General features: G+C 49.9%; 1 protein-coding gene across 2 annotated transcripts; it reads left to right on the forward strand.

Annotated features, from left to right (window-relative positions):
- Positions 1-2,227: 2,227 nt before the first annotated feature.
- Positions 2,228-10,512, forward strand: GPHA2 (glycoprotein hormone subunit alpha 2). Of its 2 annotated transcripts, none has more exons than XM_038410818.2 (4): positions 2,228-2,419; positions 8,485-8,596; positions 9,118-9,302; positions 9,939-10,512. In XM_038410818.2, exons 2-4 carry the CDS (start codon positions 8,497-8,499, stop codon positions 10,038-10,040), a joined length of 387 nt encoding a protein of 128 aa, XP_038266746.1. In that variant the 5' UTR covers positions 2,228-2,419; positions 8,485-8,496; the 3' UTR covers positions 10,041-10,512. The 2 variants fall into 2 exon arrangements, with proteins under 2 accessions (XP_038266746.1, XP_038266745.1); XM_038410817.2 differs by lacking the exon at positions 2,228-2,419 and adding an exon at positions 6,674-6,831.
- Positions 10,513-13,939: the final 3,427 nt, after the last annotated feature.

Raw genomic sequence — 13,939 nt, forward strand, 5'->3', positions numbered from 1 at the left:
ATTATACTTTAAAATTTGTGACCAAACACAGGGAGAAACAGGTTCTGTGCCAGACAGGAGGGAAGGCAGCAATTTACTCTTTCCAATATGTGGAATCCAAACAATAGGAGCCAAATCAGCATACAAATCAGCAAGGGGATGGGAAGCCCACAGAAAGGGAAGAACAGCAAGAAACCTTCTGGCTCTTGAAACCCAGACTGAACTTTGGGAGGATATTGGGGGCCACAAAAAGTCTTTATGTAGAGACTGTCCAGTTTGGCCAATGTACATGGCAGAGGGGCATTGCTGGCAAGTATCACATTGGTAGATGTGCAGGTGAACGAGCCTCCGATAGTGTGGCTGATGTGATTAGGCCTTATGATGGTGTCCCCTGAATAGATATGTGGACTCTACGTAAAAGAATAAATGGACACAAATCAGACATCAAGAATTATAACATTAAAAAACCAGTCGGAGAACACTTCAATCTCTCTGGTCACTCGAATACAGACCTAAAAGTCACAATATTACAACAAAAAAACTTCAGAAACAGACTCCAACGAGAGACTGCTGAATTGAAATTAATCTGCAAACTGGACACCATTAAATTAGGCTTGAATAAAGACTGGGAATGGATGTGTCATTACACAAAGTAAAACTATTTCCCCATGTTTATTCCCCACCCCCTTCCTCACACTTTCTTGTCAACTGCTGGAAATGGCCCATCTTGATTATCACTACAAAAGGTTTTTTTTCTCTCCTGCTGATAATAGCTCACCTTAACTGATCACTTTCGTTATAGTGGGCATGGTAACACCCATTGTTTCATGTTCTCTGTGTATATAAAAACTTCCTACTGTATTTTCCACTGCATGCATCCAATGAAGTGGGCTATAGCCCACGAAAGCTTCTGCTCTAATAAATTTGATAGTCTCTAAGGTGCCACAAGTACTCCTGTTCTTTTTGCAGATATAGACTACCGTGGCTGCTACTCTGAAACCTGTACTTAGCAGTGAGTCAGTGGCAAGGTTAGAAATAGAACCCAGGAGTCCTGACTCCCTCCCATGTCCCCTACTCTAGCCTTTACATCCCCTTTCCAGAAACAGGAACAGAACCAGGAGTCCTGGCTGCCTGCCCCTCCCCTTGCTCCCTTCTCTAGCCACCAGACACCCCCTCCTCCTTTCTGCAGTTACACTGCTCTCAATAATGACAGGTTTCAGAGTAGCAGCCGTGTTAGTCTGTATTCGCAAAAAGAAAAGGAGTACTTGTGGCACCTTAGAGACTAACAAATTTATTAGAGCATAAGCTTTTGTGAGCTACAGCTCACTTCAGACTCCAGCCCCAGCAGCTATTTGGAGACGAGTCACCCTAGCTACAGCTTTTATGATGGAAAAATAAAGCCAGCCCCAAACTCTGACCAGTCCCTCACTGATTCTTTAATCTAAGCCCCCTGCTCAACATTTCTCAGTTAACTCATTTTCCTTCCCCCTACATGCACAGACAGGTACTTGCAGGAACAAGACCCAGCTCGAAAGGCCTTTGTCTTTCAACACAGGCAGCCACTGAGCTAATGTCAGCTTCCTCCAAACTGTCATTCAGGCAAGGCGGCTGCCTGCCTGCTCACTCCCTGCTCTGAGGGGGTCAGCGGTAAGGCACTTCCACATGGAACTACCCCAGCAGCACAGCTGGCCCCACCGTATAACATCAGATGGGCCTGATTCTGATCTCAGCTCCTCCAGGATCAATGCAGAATCACCCAGTGGGGGCAGGGCTGGATTCTGATCTCAGCTCCTCCAAGGTCAATTTGGAGTCACCCCCAAATGCATTGGGGTCAGGGCCTGATTCTGATTTCAGTTACACTATGTACATTCATAGTTACCCTCACTGGCTTCAGTGGAGGCAGAGCAGATTCTGCCCTGGTATTAACCTATTCTGCTGCTTACCCAGCAAATAAAAGGCAGCCCCACCCTTGATCCAAGCTCCCTCACTCCTTCCCTGGACTCTGGGGTGTTCCAATACAGAACAGAACTTGGCTACGTGAACCTTTCTGCAAACCACAATCCACTTCTCTTGCTACAAACTTCCCAAGACCTCCCCTTTAAAAACCATACCCCACAGATGCAACATAGAACAATTAACCAAACAGAGAGCAAGGATGGGTCAGTTGTTAGGGCCCCTCACCTGGGTTATGGGTAGACCAGGGTTCAATCCCCTGTTCTGTCACAGGTTCCCTGTGTGATCTTGGGCAAACTAGCCTCTGTGCCTCAGTTTCCCCATCTCTACTGCCCTGCCTCACAGGGGTGTGTGGGGATAAATCCATTCAAGACCAGGAGGTGCTTAGACACTACAGTGATTGGGGGAAGGTGCAGATGAGTACCTAGGAGAGACAAAAAAAGCAGAGGGATATTGATGTGTGCTTGGCTCCTTGAATGGATTAAAGGTGAGTGGACAGTTGGTATTTCCACAGGCTGAGAGTAATACAGAAATAGCCTCATTAAATATTTATTGTAATGACTCTTTTTGCATGATCATTTCCCATAAGTTTGATGAGGCCCTGGGATGGGTACATGCACAAATCTATGGCTTTGCTTAGAGAATGAATTGTAAGCTCAGGGATGCTGGAGATGGCTTGATACCGGATACAGTTACTTTTCTGCAGTGATCTTGTGCTTTCTTCCCTGGGACCAATGGCCAAATCCTGATCTTTGCCAGTGCCAGATAGTGACCAACGCTGCACTTGGAAATAGCTGACACAGGATCTGCTTGCTGCACTGCAAACCAGAAGGCAAGGGTGAGATTTTTCCAAAGAGCCCAGCATCCACAACTAGGCTTGTAGCAAAGCAAACTTCTGGAAATCAGGCCCAACTGGGGGTCCTGAGCCCTAGGGAACATAAGCAAGGAACAGCTCAAAGTGAGGAGCTGTTTACAGGCCAGAACTGCAAGGCAGGACTGTGGTGTCAGAGGTGTCTCACCTGAAATTCAACATGAAGCCACGGGCCTCGTGGGCTTCAGAGATCCCTTGGCACTTCCCCCAGCCAGGGCATGAACCATGGCATCCCAGCCCAGCTCCAGTGTTTTGCCTCCTTAACTAACCCTTCGTTGTTTCAAGATCCTTAATTTCCTCCCCTAAACTCTTGCCTGTCAAACAGCTGCCCTGCTCCACCCCAGAGACGGATGGATTGAGCTGAAACACACAAGCAGAAGTACTGCTAGAAACACAGCTGATGATCTCCTCACAAAGAACCCAACTCAGTCACGCCAGCTTTTCAAAGCCCTCTTTATCCAGGGAAGTCTGACATCTCAGCCCTTCTGGCCAAATTCCACTTTCTTTACGCAGCATTAAGCTTTCTGAGCCAACCTTCCATTTAGAAAAAGCTTGGCCCCAAGACTCAATCCAACAATAGCAGGTTTATATATTGAACTTAATCTGATGCCTAAAATATGTCTGGGTGATATAAATAGTTGCTGGTAAAGAACTGGAGCTTTCTCCCTGCTCTTTTCCAACATGTTAAGTCACAACCCCCCTTAGTTTAATTCAACTCTCCTGGAATTAAAGATTTAATTGGCTTGGAGGAAAGAGGTGTTAAGAGCCCTCAGTGCTTTGAGGCTGTGCAGAGCTCTGCTAATCGAGTTAGTGTCTGGTTTAGTGACCCCACCAATATAGAGGCCTGGGGGAATCACATTCTCCAAAGATGCTTATGCCCCCTTTTCAAAATGACTCCAAGTCACTTTTGAAAATGGGACTTAAGCAATTTGGAAAATTTGATCTTTAAGATTTTAAAAGTCAGGATCCTAAATCCATAAGCCCCTAAATAAAGACAGGCCAGTGCTATTCTTACAGCTGGAAGGATGGACTTGTAGCTAAGGGGCTGGACTAAGCCACAGGAGGGCTGGGTTTGATTTTTGTCTCTGCCACTGACTCCTTAGGTAGCCTTGTGCAAATCACTTCCCTGCTCCTTGCCTCAGTCTTCACCTAAAAAACAAAGCTAATTCACCTTCTTTTATCTATGTAGACTGTGACCTCTTTGGGGCAGGGACAGTCTCTCGCTGTCTGCCTGCCTGGCACAAGGGAAGGCCTGATCTTGGACAGGGGTGTGTACGGCACCCAGCACAATGGAGGCCCCAATCTCAGTCTGGGTCTGTGCAGCACCCAGCACACCTGCGGCCCCCCAGTCTCGGTCAGGGTCTGTGCAGTATCTGGCCCAACTGGAGGTCCTGATCCTGGCTGGGGCCTTTAACAATCTTGCCCTACCATGTATACCAAATAAGAAACCCCACCAAAAAAACCCCAGACAAAACCACCCAAGTTGTTGTTTTGGTTTGAAAAAGAATCTTTAAAACGAACCCCCTCTCCCCTTCTACCATTGGTCAACTTCAGCCATTTCCAGCCTGGGTTCAACTGCCTGTCACCCCCACAGCTGGATTTAACCTCCTCCAGAGGAGACACTGGGATCCCTTTGTTCTATAGTCGCAGCTTTGTTCTTTTGGGAAGGATCCCCACCTCCCCCCCACCCCTGTCCTCTGGGTGGCAGGTTTTTATTCAGCTTTCAGAAGCAAGATCAAACCTGTCAGTAAAGATTAGGAGAAGGCAGCCATTTTCCTAGATGATCAGGCCAGAAGGGACCACTGGGATCATCTGGTCTGACATCCTGCACAGCACAGGCCACAAGACATGCCTGCATTAACTCCTGTGTGAGCCAGAGCAGACGTGCTAGAAATACCAACAATTTTTAAATCGAGATTGGATGTGGTGGAGAATCCACAACCCTTCCTTTTGGAAGTGGTGAATTCCCCCTCACTGTTACACATTTGTGCTCTGCTTCCAGCCTCAATTTGCCAAGTTTCATCTACCAGCCACTTGATCTCACTACACCTTTGTCCACTGGAATCCATTGCTCTGAGAACTGACTCACCATTTCACCTTGGGCAAGTCACTTCCCCAGCTCTGTGCCTCAGTTTCCCCACCATTAATGTGATCCACCCCAGAGCAGAGCCAGAAAGGTTGATTCTCGTTTCTAGGGTACTAAAGGAGGAAGTGACATCACCCAAGGGCTGTAGCAGGCCAGGAATAAACCCAGGTGGCCCGAGTTCTAGCCCAACATACTAGCCATTGTACAACATTGTCTACTTGCCCATGCTTTTCCTGGAAGGTGCAGGGGTCTCTGCAGAGCTGGCACTATCCCCTATCAGGGTTAAGGCATGGGGCTGGGGCTCAGGAGATCTAAGTTCTGGCTCAGCCACAGTCTCCCTGGGTGACCCTGGGCCAGTTCCTGACTCTCTCTGGGTCTCAGTTTCCCCACCTGAAACATGAGGATGATCATTCTTCTTTTGTCTTATTTATTTAGATTATAATTATCCCTTTAATCACAAATGGGGAAACTGAGGCCCAAAGAAGGGTGGTGAGCCACCTGAAGTCACTCAGCAAATCTATCGCAGAGCTAGGTTCTAGAAACCAGTGATTAATTAATACACCCAGGCACTCCGAGAAGAGCCACTGGACGAGGACAAGCCATTGTTCTTTGTTGAGCTGCCCATGGAGCCAGAGCTGTGATCTGGAGTGATCCTGCACCAGTCTGGAGAAATTGTTATTAGCAAGAAATGGGCACATTTTGCAAAGGCAATGCAATTATCTCCCTAATGAACCGGTAGTCAGATGCATGCCGGGGCATCTAGCAGAGGACTTACTGTGCTCTTGAGCTGGAAGGCTGCCTGCAGGAAGACATTATTTCAGTTTGCTTGGTCTGCAGAAGCACAGTTTGCTTGGTCTGAGCGGGCGCTTACCATTCATTAGTTCTTTGGATCGCAGCATCTGGTACATCAGATGAGATGCAAGACCCACATCCTCAACACTCATTAAAAGTCCCCTGGCTCGGTGCTGTTAAATAGCAGCTGCATCTCACTGGTGGGTGTATAAGTCTCACCCCAGCCCAGAAGCAGCTGCATCTCATTGGGAGGTAAAATGGGGTGTATACATAGTTGCACTGTGCTCTGAGATCTGTCAGAATGGAAGATGCTGTCAAATGTAAGATCCATCAGTTGCTACAATTGTGTGATATTGAATACCAAAACCTGGTGCAATAAAGCATATTGTAACCCTGCCTCTGGGGACATAGAGGCGTCTGACTTTGGACACTCCATAGACCACGCCTCTAAATCCACTTCAAACATGTCATTTCAGAAGGATTAAAACAAGACGTACAAAACTAGCAACACCCCTGTTGTCTCTAGATAGCATGCAGAGCCGTGTGGCTAGAGCTTCAGGCCTTTCCTTCTACAAGGGCAGGCCTGGAATTTACAGATAATCCCCATTGGCTGTTAGCAATATGGGGTTTATGAAACACACCTGAGTCTTTCCAATTCCATCTAGCAGAGGACAGTGGCACTTTCTGGCATGGACATGCGCACGCACTCTCTATACTAACAAACTATTTTTTGCGCTGCCCCCAAATTGATGGTTCTAAGGGGAAGGGAGCTTATTGTAACCATGAGTGGTCTTTTACCCAGCTCCAAAGCCCCTTTTAAGCCAGAGCTAAGAAGGGCTTGGCTTCAGAAGCTGATGGAAGTTGTTGGGGTGGGATCTCTGAAAAAGTGAGTGGCTCTGGAAATCCAGAGAGCAATTTATTTCTCTTAGCTGGGAGGGCTGGTTGGGGCGGGGCAGGAGGTGGAGATGGGAAAAGTAAGAGTCCTAAAGGGGCAGTCTGAGGTGTGGAGATGCAAATACCTGAGCTAGATATAGCACCTGGGAGAGCTTGCAGCAGGATACCATGACTCAGGAGCTGCCCAACAGGACCCTGGTACAAGAGAGCTGCTAACACCCTCTGCTGTGGACTTCCAGCCAGCCAATCACAGATGGTAGGATACACTCCTGGCTGGGGGGAATTGAAGGGGGCAGAAAGCTGGGGTCTGAGCTGCACTGAAGGCAGAGCAGGTTCCCGGGTCCTTTCAATCCTTGAGGCAGGAGGAGTTTGTCAGTGAAGAGAGAATAGTCATTAGAGGGAACAATCGAAGGCTCACAGGCTTGTGCTAGCCAACTTGGCTCCCAGAGCAGGGACTAGAACCCAGGATGCCCAGCCCACTGCTCTAACCACTAGACCCTCTCCCCAGAGTTAGTGATAGAATCTAGGAGTCCTGACTCCCAATCCCTGCATATTAGTCAATGCCCCTTTGATCACTGTTCTTTTGATTTGCAAGAGAAATTGAGTTGAAAGAGCTTGATATAGCAAAAAGGAAAATCTATTTTATTGTATTTGCTGTTCAGTTTTACTCCATGTAGAACTGTACAAATCTGAGTGGGCACAAGCAAACAATATGTGCTTTAATAGGACTAAATCAATTACTTGATGAGGAACTCTATCCTGGGAAGTTGCGTCTCTAAAAAAGATTTGTGGGGTGTGGTGTGGTGGAGAATCATCTGAATGGGAGCTCCCAGTGTGATGCTGTGGTCAAAAGGGCTAATGTGATACTTGGATTCACAGAGCGGGGAATCTTGAATAGAAGTAGAGAGGTTATTTTGTCTCTCTATTTGGCACTAGCGTGGCCAGAACACCCTGTCCAGTTCTGGTGTCCACAGTTCAAGAAGGATGTGGATAAAGTTCAGAGAAGAGCCACAAGAAGGATTAAAAGGAGGACTTGTGGCACCTTAGAGACTAACAAATTTATTTGAGCATAAGCTTTCGTGAGCTACAGCTCACTTTATCCGGATGCATATGCTCACGAAAGCTTATGCTCAAATAAATGTGTTGGTCTCTAAGGTGCCACAAGTCCTCCTGTTCTTTTTGCGTATACAGACCAACATGGCTGCTACTCTGAAAGAAGGATTAAAAGATTAGAAAACCTGGGTGACAGTGAGAGACTCTAGGAGCTCAATCTATCTAGCTTATCAAAGAGAAGGTGAAGGGGGTGACTTGATCACAGTCTAGCAGTGCCGACATGGGAAACAAATGTTGAATAATGGGCTCCTGAGTCTAGCAGAGAAAGACTGGTAATAAGGTTCACATTTTTATCAGTGAGGATAATTAACCACTGGAACAAGTTCCCCAGGGCAGAGGTGGATTTTCCATCATGGACCATTTAAAATCAACATTGGATGTTTTTCTAAAAGCTCTGCTCTAGGAATGATTTTGGGGAAGTTCTCTGGCCTGTGCTGTACAGGGGGTCAGGACAGACGATCACAATGGTCCCTTCTAGCCTTGGAATCTATGAACCTAAGTGTGTGGGGAGGGAGGACAGGGACAGCCCAGACTCTGAAGCTTGGTCTATGGCCTTTGCCTCAGCACATCCCAGTCTCCTCTGTTCCCAAAGGCTAGATCCCTTCCACTCAAGAAGGATCCCCATTAGCAGTATAGGAGCTAGGATACACAGCTCACAAGTTCAGATTCCAGCCAGCAGAGGGTGGCTGTGCACACATGCCTGCATCCGCACACGATTCTAATAAGAGCAGTCCCTTCGCTCCCACCTCCTGCTGCCCTGATTCTGTACCCTGAGCATATGCCATTCCTGTTGCAGAGCCCATGCACCATGCCGTCCTGCCATGCTGTCATCATCTCCCTGCTGCTGATCCTGATGGCTTCCCCATGCTGGAGCTATGAGGCCATCGGGCCTGGCTGCCATCTGCACTGTAAGGACAGAGGAGGGGGGAAATGGAGTGGTGCCAGGGCTGAATATGGCACCGGGGAGCCAGGATCTTCCTAACCCTGGATCTGATGCTGACCCCCTACCCGGGGACTCCTGAAATTGCTGCATTTTACAGTCTGGGAAACTGACACACAGCAGGGGGAAGTGATTTGGCCCTGAGGTCAAGCATAGTCTGTGACAGAACCAGGAATAGAACCAGGAATCTCGGTTCCTAGCCTCTCTGCTCTAACTACTGTAGCTCCCTGCCCCCCACAGTTGACTTTTGCACACCTGTACTTTACAGGGATGCTCATGGCTGTAAACCCACTTGAGTGTTCGGTGCAGGGGATGGGTCTTTTGGACCCTAAAGTTGCCAGTTCAAATCCCAAGCAAGTAGGGTCCTTCCTGCTCTGTGGGCCTGGTGTGAAATGAGTTAGTTGGCTCTCTGCCCAGCCCCTAGCTCATCAGCACAGAGGTTGAGGGCTAGCCAGGCCATGAAGACTGAACTCCCCTCTGTCTCCACAGCATTTGATGTAACCATCAAGAGCGACCGCCGTGGGACCTGCCGTGGGACCCATGTGGTTCAGGCCTGTGTGGGCTATTGTGAATCCAGTGCCTTCCCCTCCAAGTACTCCGTCCTGCTGGCCAGCAGCTTCAAACACAACGTCACTTCTGTGTCGCAGTGCTGCACCATCAGCAAGATGCAGAAGGTGAGCAGGGCTGGGGGATATGCCACAGATCCTGCCCCACAGTGTGGGCCCAGGCTGGTATGAGTTTTCCCACAAACTCAGCCAGACCAGGAGACACGGGGCTCCCGTGTGCATGCAAGAGCTGGGATGATAGATAGAAGCAAGAGAGAGGGGGCTCGTTTCGAGGATACACAGGTATGGGGGAATCCAGTAGCTCCCCAATGATTCACCAGATCCCAGAGACAGTAGCTGGGATTGAAGCACATAGGGGAAGCTGGATGGACACAGCAGGGCTGATTCTCAGCTACTTTGGGGATTTGGTGCATGCTACAGCCACATGAGTGATGTGACTGGCAGAGGTGCAGCACACCCTGGTCCAGCACAGCGCTCACGAGAGGGGATCTTCAGCGCTGGCTGGAATCTCAGGGCTACTCTGTGGCCCCTTCAGAATCCATCCCTGCCAGTCAGTGTGGAGTTAAAAGGGCTCCGCTCCTAGGAAGGGGCGTGGCCAGAATGCACCATTCTCTGGCTAGTCTCTGCCCACAAGGGATCATGGGAAGTGGCACCTGCTCTAACTTGCACCAGGGCCTGGAATTCAGGGAGGGCACAGGGGGTGGGCACCAGTCCCTCTCTCACGCTCCCATTCCCCCGCCACAGATCAAAGTCCGCCTGCATTGCCGGGCCATCCGCCACAAAGAGATAGAGATCTTCACTGCCAAGAGCTGCCAGTGCGACATGTGCCGCCTCTCCCGATATTGACTCGGCCAGGGAAGCCCTCTCCTGCGACACCCAGGAACCCACAGCCTGAGCTTGTCTAGATGCATATTAACATGTGTCAGCAGGGGCCACTGCAGTCCACACCAAGCTTGCTTTGCCACCTTGAGGAGGCACCCCAGCTGCTCCCAGCTTTACCGAGAGCTTCAATTTGCCCGCTTGCTGCTGCTGTAGGTTTATCTTTGCAAACAGATACCTTTAGCAGTCAGCCCCCAGCCGGAACAAACCGCAGAGCCAGGCTCCCCAACCCAAGCAGGGCTGTAAATGGGTGTTGCCTGTACTCTGGGCCTAATCAGAGAAATTCCTGGGCTCCTTTCCCCTCTGCTGTGTTGCCAAGAAGCCAATACCTGATCTCAGGTTAATGTATCTGGCTAGAGCAGGGGTGGGCAAACTTTTTGGCCTGAGGGCCACATTGGGGTTGCAAAACTATATAGAGGGCCAGGTAGGGAAGGCTGTGCCTCCCCAAACAGCCTGGCCCCTGCCCCCTATCTGTCCCCTCCCACTTCCCACTCCCTGACTGCTCCCCTCAGAATCCCTGACTCATCCAACCCCCCTGCTCCTTCTCAGGAGCTCAGGGGCTGGGCAGGATGGTCCGGCAGGCCGGATGTAGCCTGCGGGCCGTAGTTTGCCCACCTCTGGGCTAGAGCATAAAATATGTTCCTTCCTGACCCTAGAGAAGAGATCAGCTCATGACTTGGTCCCTGAGAGTTGATTGTCATTCGCAGGAAAGATCCCTCCATGAGTAGAACATGCCTGAATCCTGACCCCATAACAAACAGAACCCTTTAAGGCCCCTTTATTTACCAAGCAGAGCATCCGAGTACAGAACCGGAACCTAGGCCTCCTAGGGAGACTATGGAAGGAAAGTAGGTCCCCATTGCTCATTTTTATATGGGAGTGCCAGAGGCAGAGCTAGAGACATAGCTTAAGCCTGCACACATCTGACCTCACCCACACCTGGTAAAAGGCCACTTGGAACTGGTATAGCTACCAGAGGGCGTAGTGTAGTGGGTAGCCAGAGGGCTGTGTTTTATACACTGGCGATATGGGGTTTTATCGTTCTGACCTGCTGTGTGACCACGCACATGTTCTTTCTTCTTACTGTGCTTCAGTTTGCTCTCCCATCATTTGCTTATTTCGATTGTGAGCTCCTTAAGGCAAGAACTCTCTTTCACTATGTCTGTGCTCCCTGATGGGTGCCCTGATCTTGGTCAAGTTGCCGAGACTCGAATATGAATAACAAAACTGTATTGGGGCCAAGGCTACCTCTGCTTCCGCTCTCTGGCTGAGTGCTGTAGTATGTGAGCTATTAAAATAAATGATCTTGCTGAAGAAACTTCAACTTGCCCAGCAGTTTCTGTGCTAAACAAACCTTTCCAGCTGGGCTGCTTAGAGGTGTCAGGCCCAGCTGCTAAAATTAAGCAGCACTTTAAAAAAATCCCACTCATCTTGGATCACCTAGTCTTGGTGACCAGGAGTTCTGCTGGCTGCAAGAAGCAGCATCTCCTCTTAGTTCTCACATCATAGGCATGAAATCCCTAGATGGGTTCTGTACAAGTCATAGAAATAGGCAGGGCCAAATTTACCCTCAGACTATAGCCCCACCAGGGAATAGTGTTATACCAGGGAGCCAGTCTGTGTAGGAAGAGGCAGAAAGGGCCAGTGGCCAAAGCCCAGACCGTGAACAATTAGAAGATAAGAATTCAGTCTTGCGGGAGGGGGGGAAGGGGGAGTGGATCTAGGGGTTATAGTGTGGGGTTTTGGGTTTTATTGCTCGCTCTGTGAGGGGAATGAGGTCTAGGGCCTAGTGGTTAGAGCAGAGAGGGACTGAGAACCAGGACTCCTGGGTTCTATTATCAATGCTGAGAGAGGAGTGGAATCTAATGGGTTAGAGCCGGAGGGGCTGGGAATCAGGACTCCAAGGTTCTATCCCTGGTTCTGGAAGGGGAGTGGGGTCTAGTGGGTTAGAGCAAGTGAAGAGGGGAGCCAGAACTCATGGGTTCTATGATGGTCTTACCATGTGACTGTTGTCACTCAGTGCCTCTGTTTCCCCCTCTTTAAAACAGGGATAGCAACCTTCATCGCACTGGTGGAAACGTTAACATCATCAGAGGAGGGAAGGGGACTCTGGGCTGGGATAGCCTCTTGCTGAGCAAATATCCTAGATCCACAGTCTGGTTGTGTAAAGGGCCTCATTTCCCAGGCAGGTGTGTAGGTGGTTCAGAAGTCTGATCTGGAGCCCCCACCCCACTCCCAAAGTGCTCAAGCCATTGTGTTCCCAAGCCAGGAACCACTTGGCCTTCAAGGAAAGCTCTACTCTGCACGTGTGGTGGGGGTGAGGGCATGGGGTTGTGGCAGAGGGGGACTAGACATGGGAGCATAGGGCAGAGACCAGGGTGGGGCTGATTTCTGTGTCAAGGAACCTGACTCCAGCTAGAAAACTTTATTCTGAGTAGAGCACACTAGGAGACCTGCCCCTCCAAAGGCTCTTTCCCACCCCCAGCTGCTATCAGTCCAGGCCACTCCTTCAGAGGCAGCAACAAGCCACGGCGGGCATGATCAATGGAGATCCCTGCAGGTCCATGAGTGGCTGGTAGCTGCTGCCCTGCTGGGGCATCCAGGCTAGGAAGAATTCAAAGCCTTCAGCACTGGCCCATGGTAGGGAGCCATGGGGGCAGGTGCTCCTGCTGGCTGGTAGACAGACATGCTTGCAGGGGCAACTCATTGGCTGCCCAATGGGAAAGACAACGCCCGCTCTGGAAGCCTGCTGGTCAGTTGGAAGTGGTCTGCCTGCTGAAGATGCATTTGTGGCTTGAATCTCAACACCATTCCTCCATTTTCCCAGCACCCTCCAGGGGCAGAGTCCCACAGGTTCCCTACCTCTGCTTCCCCAGCATCCTCCTGGAGGGGGCCTCCTATTGGCATCATCTCTAAGTCAAGCCACTGGCTGAGGGTTCAGTTCACCAATTTCTCCCCCCTTGTGGCACATGGATGAAAACACTCCCCTCTCCCCTGCTGCCAGCCTCAGGGCCTGCAGGAAGGCAGGCAATGGGTTAATGCTGGGCTAGATGTTCCAGTAGTGGCCAGAGGTGCAGAGCTGTTGATCGGGTTCCCTGTGGGGCACTCACCGGATGGGCTTCTTCAGCCTCCTCTGACATAAGACTACCTGTGGTATGGGGAGTGATATATCCTGCCCTAGGATGGAGTGGGGGGAAAAGCAAAAGGAACTGAGTTAGAATCAGACCATATAGATCAGCACTTCCCAAAGTTTTGCCGGCACAAGTGCATTTCAACAAAGTATTTCCTGCCAGGACCCCAACAAGCATAGAGGGCACCATTTTGAAGAGCAAAAGGGCATTGTCTGCACCGAGGAACCAAGACCATGTACCCACTACGCATGCAAGGTCATTCTGCATAGAGGTGGCCATTTTGTTCTACAAAATGGCAGACTGCAGTGTGATCTCATCCATATGGAGCAAACGAGGTCACACTGTGTGGAGGATACCAGGCTGTAGAGCAAAAGGACATCCCCCATGCATCATGACCCCTCACACACAAGGGTCACACTGTGCAGACAAATGGCATCCTTTGCATATTAGGGACTGCCCCAACCCCATCTGCTGATGTCATGACCCCATTTGGGGGTCACAACCCCCCATTTGGGAAGTGCTGATATACAGGCTCTTCAATGGGGTGGCTGCTGCTGCTGCCCTCTTCTGGAGAGAATCAGCTGTGCCCTGGAGTGTGACTAGAGCAGTCCTGCTAGTGGAACAGCAAATGAAGATCGCTATTGGCTCAGGCATTAGAGTCCTCGCATCCCCCTGGAGTATCTGACCCTTCCAAGTGTGACTAGGATTATACCCCGCTGGAAATGCTCTGATCCT

This window comes from Dermochelys coriacea, chromosome 7 (genome assembly GCF_009764565.3).
Source record: "Dermochelys coriacea isolate rDerCor1 chromosome 7, rDerCor1.pri.v4, whole genome shotgun sequence".
Taxonomy (NCBI): Eukaryota; Metazoa; Chordata; order Testudines; family Dermochelyidae; genus Dermochelys; species Dermochelys coriacea.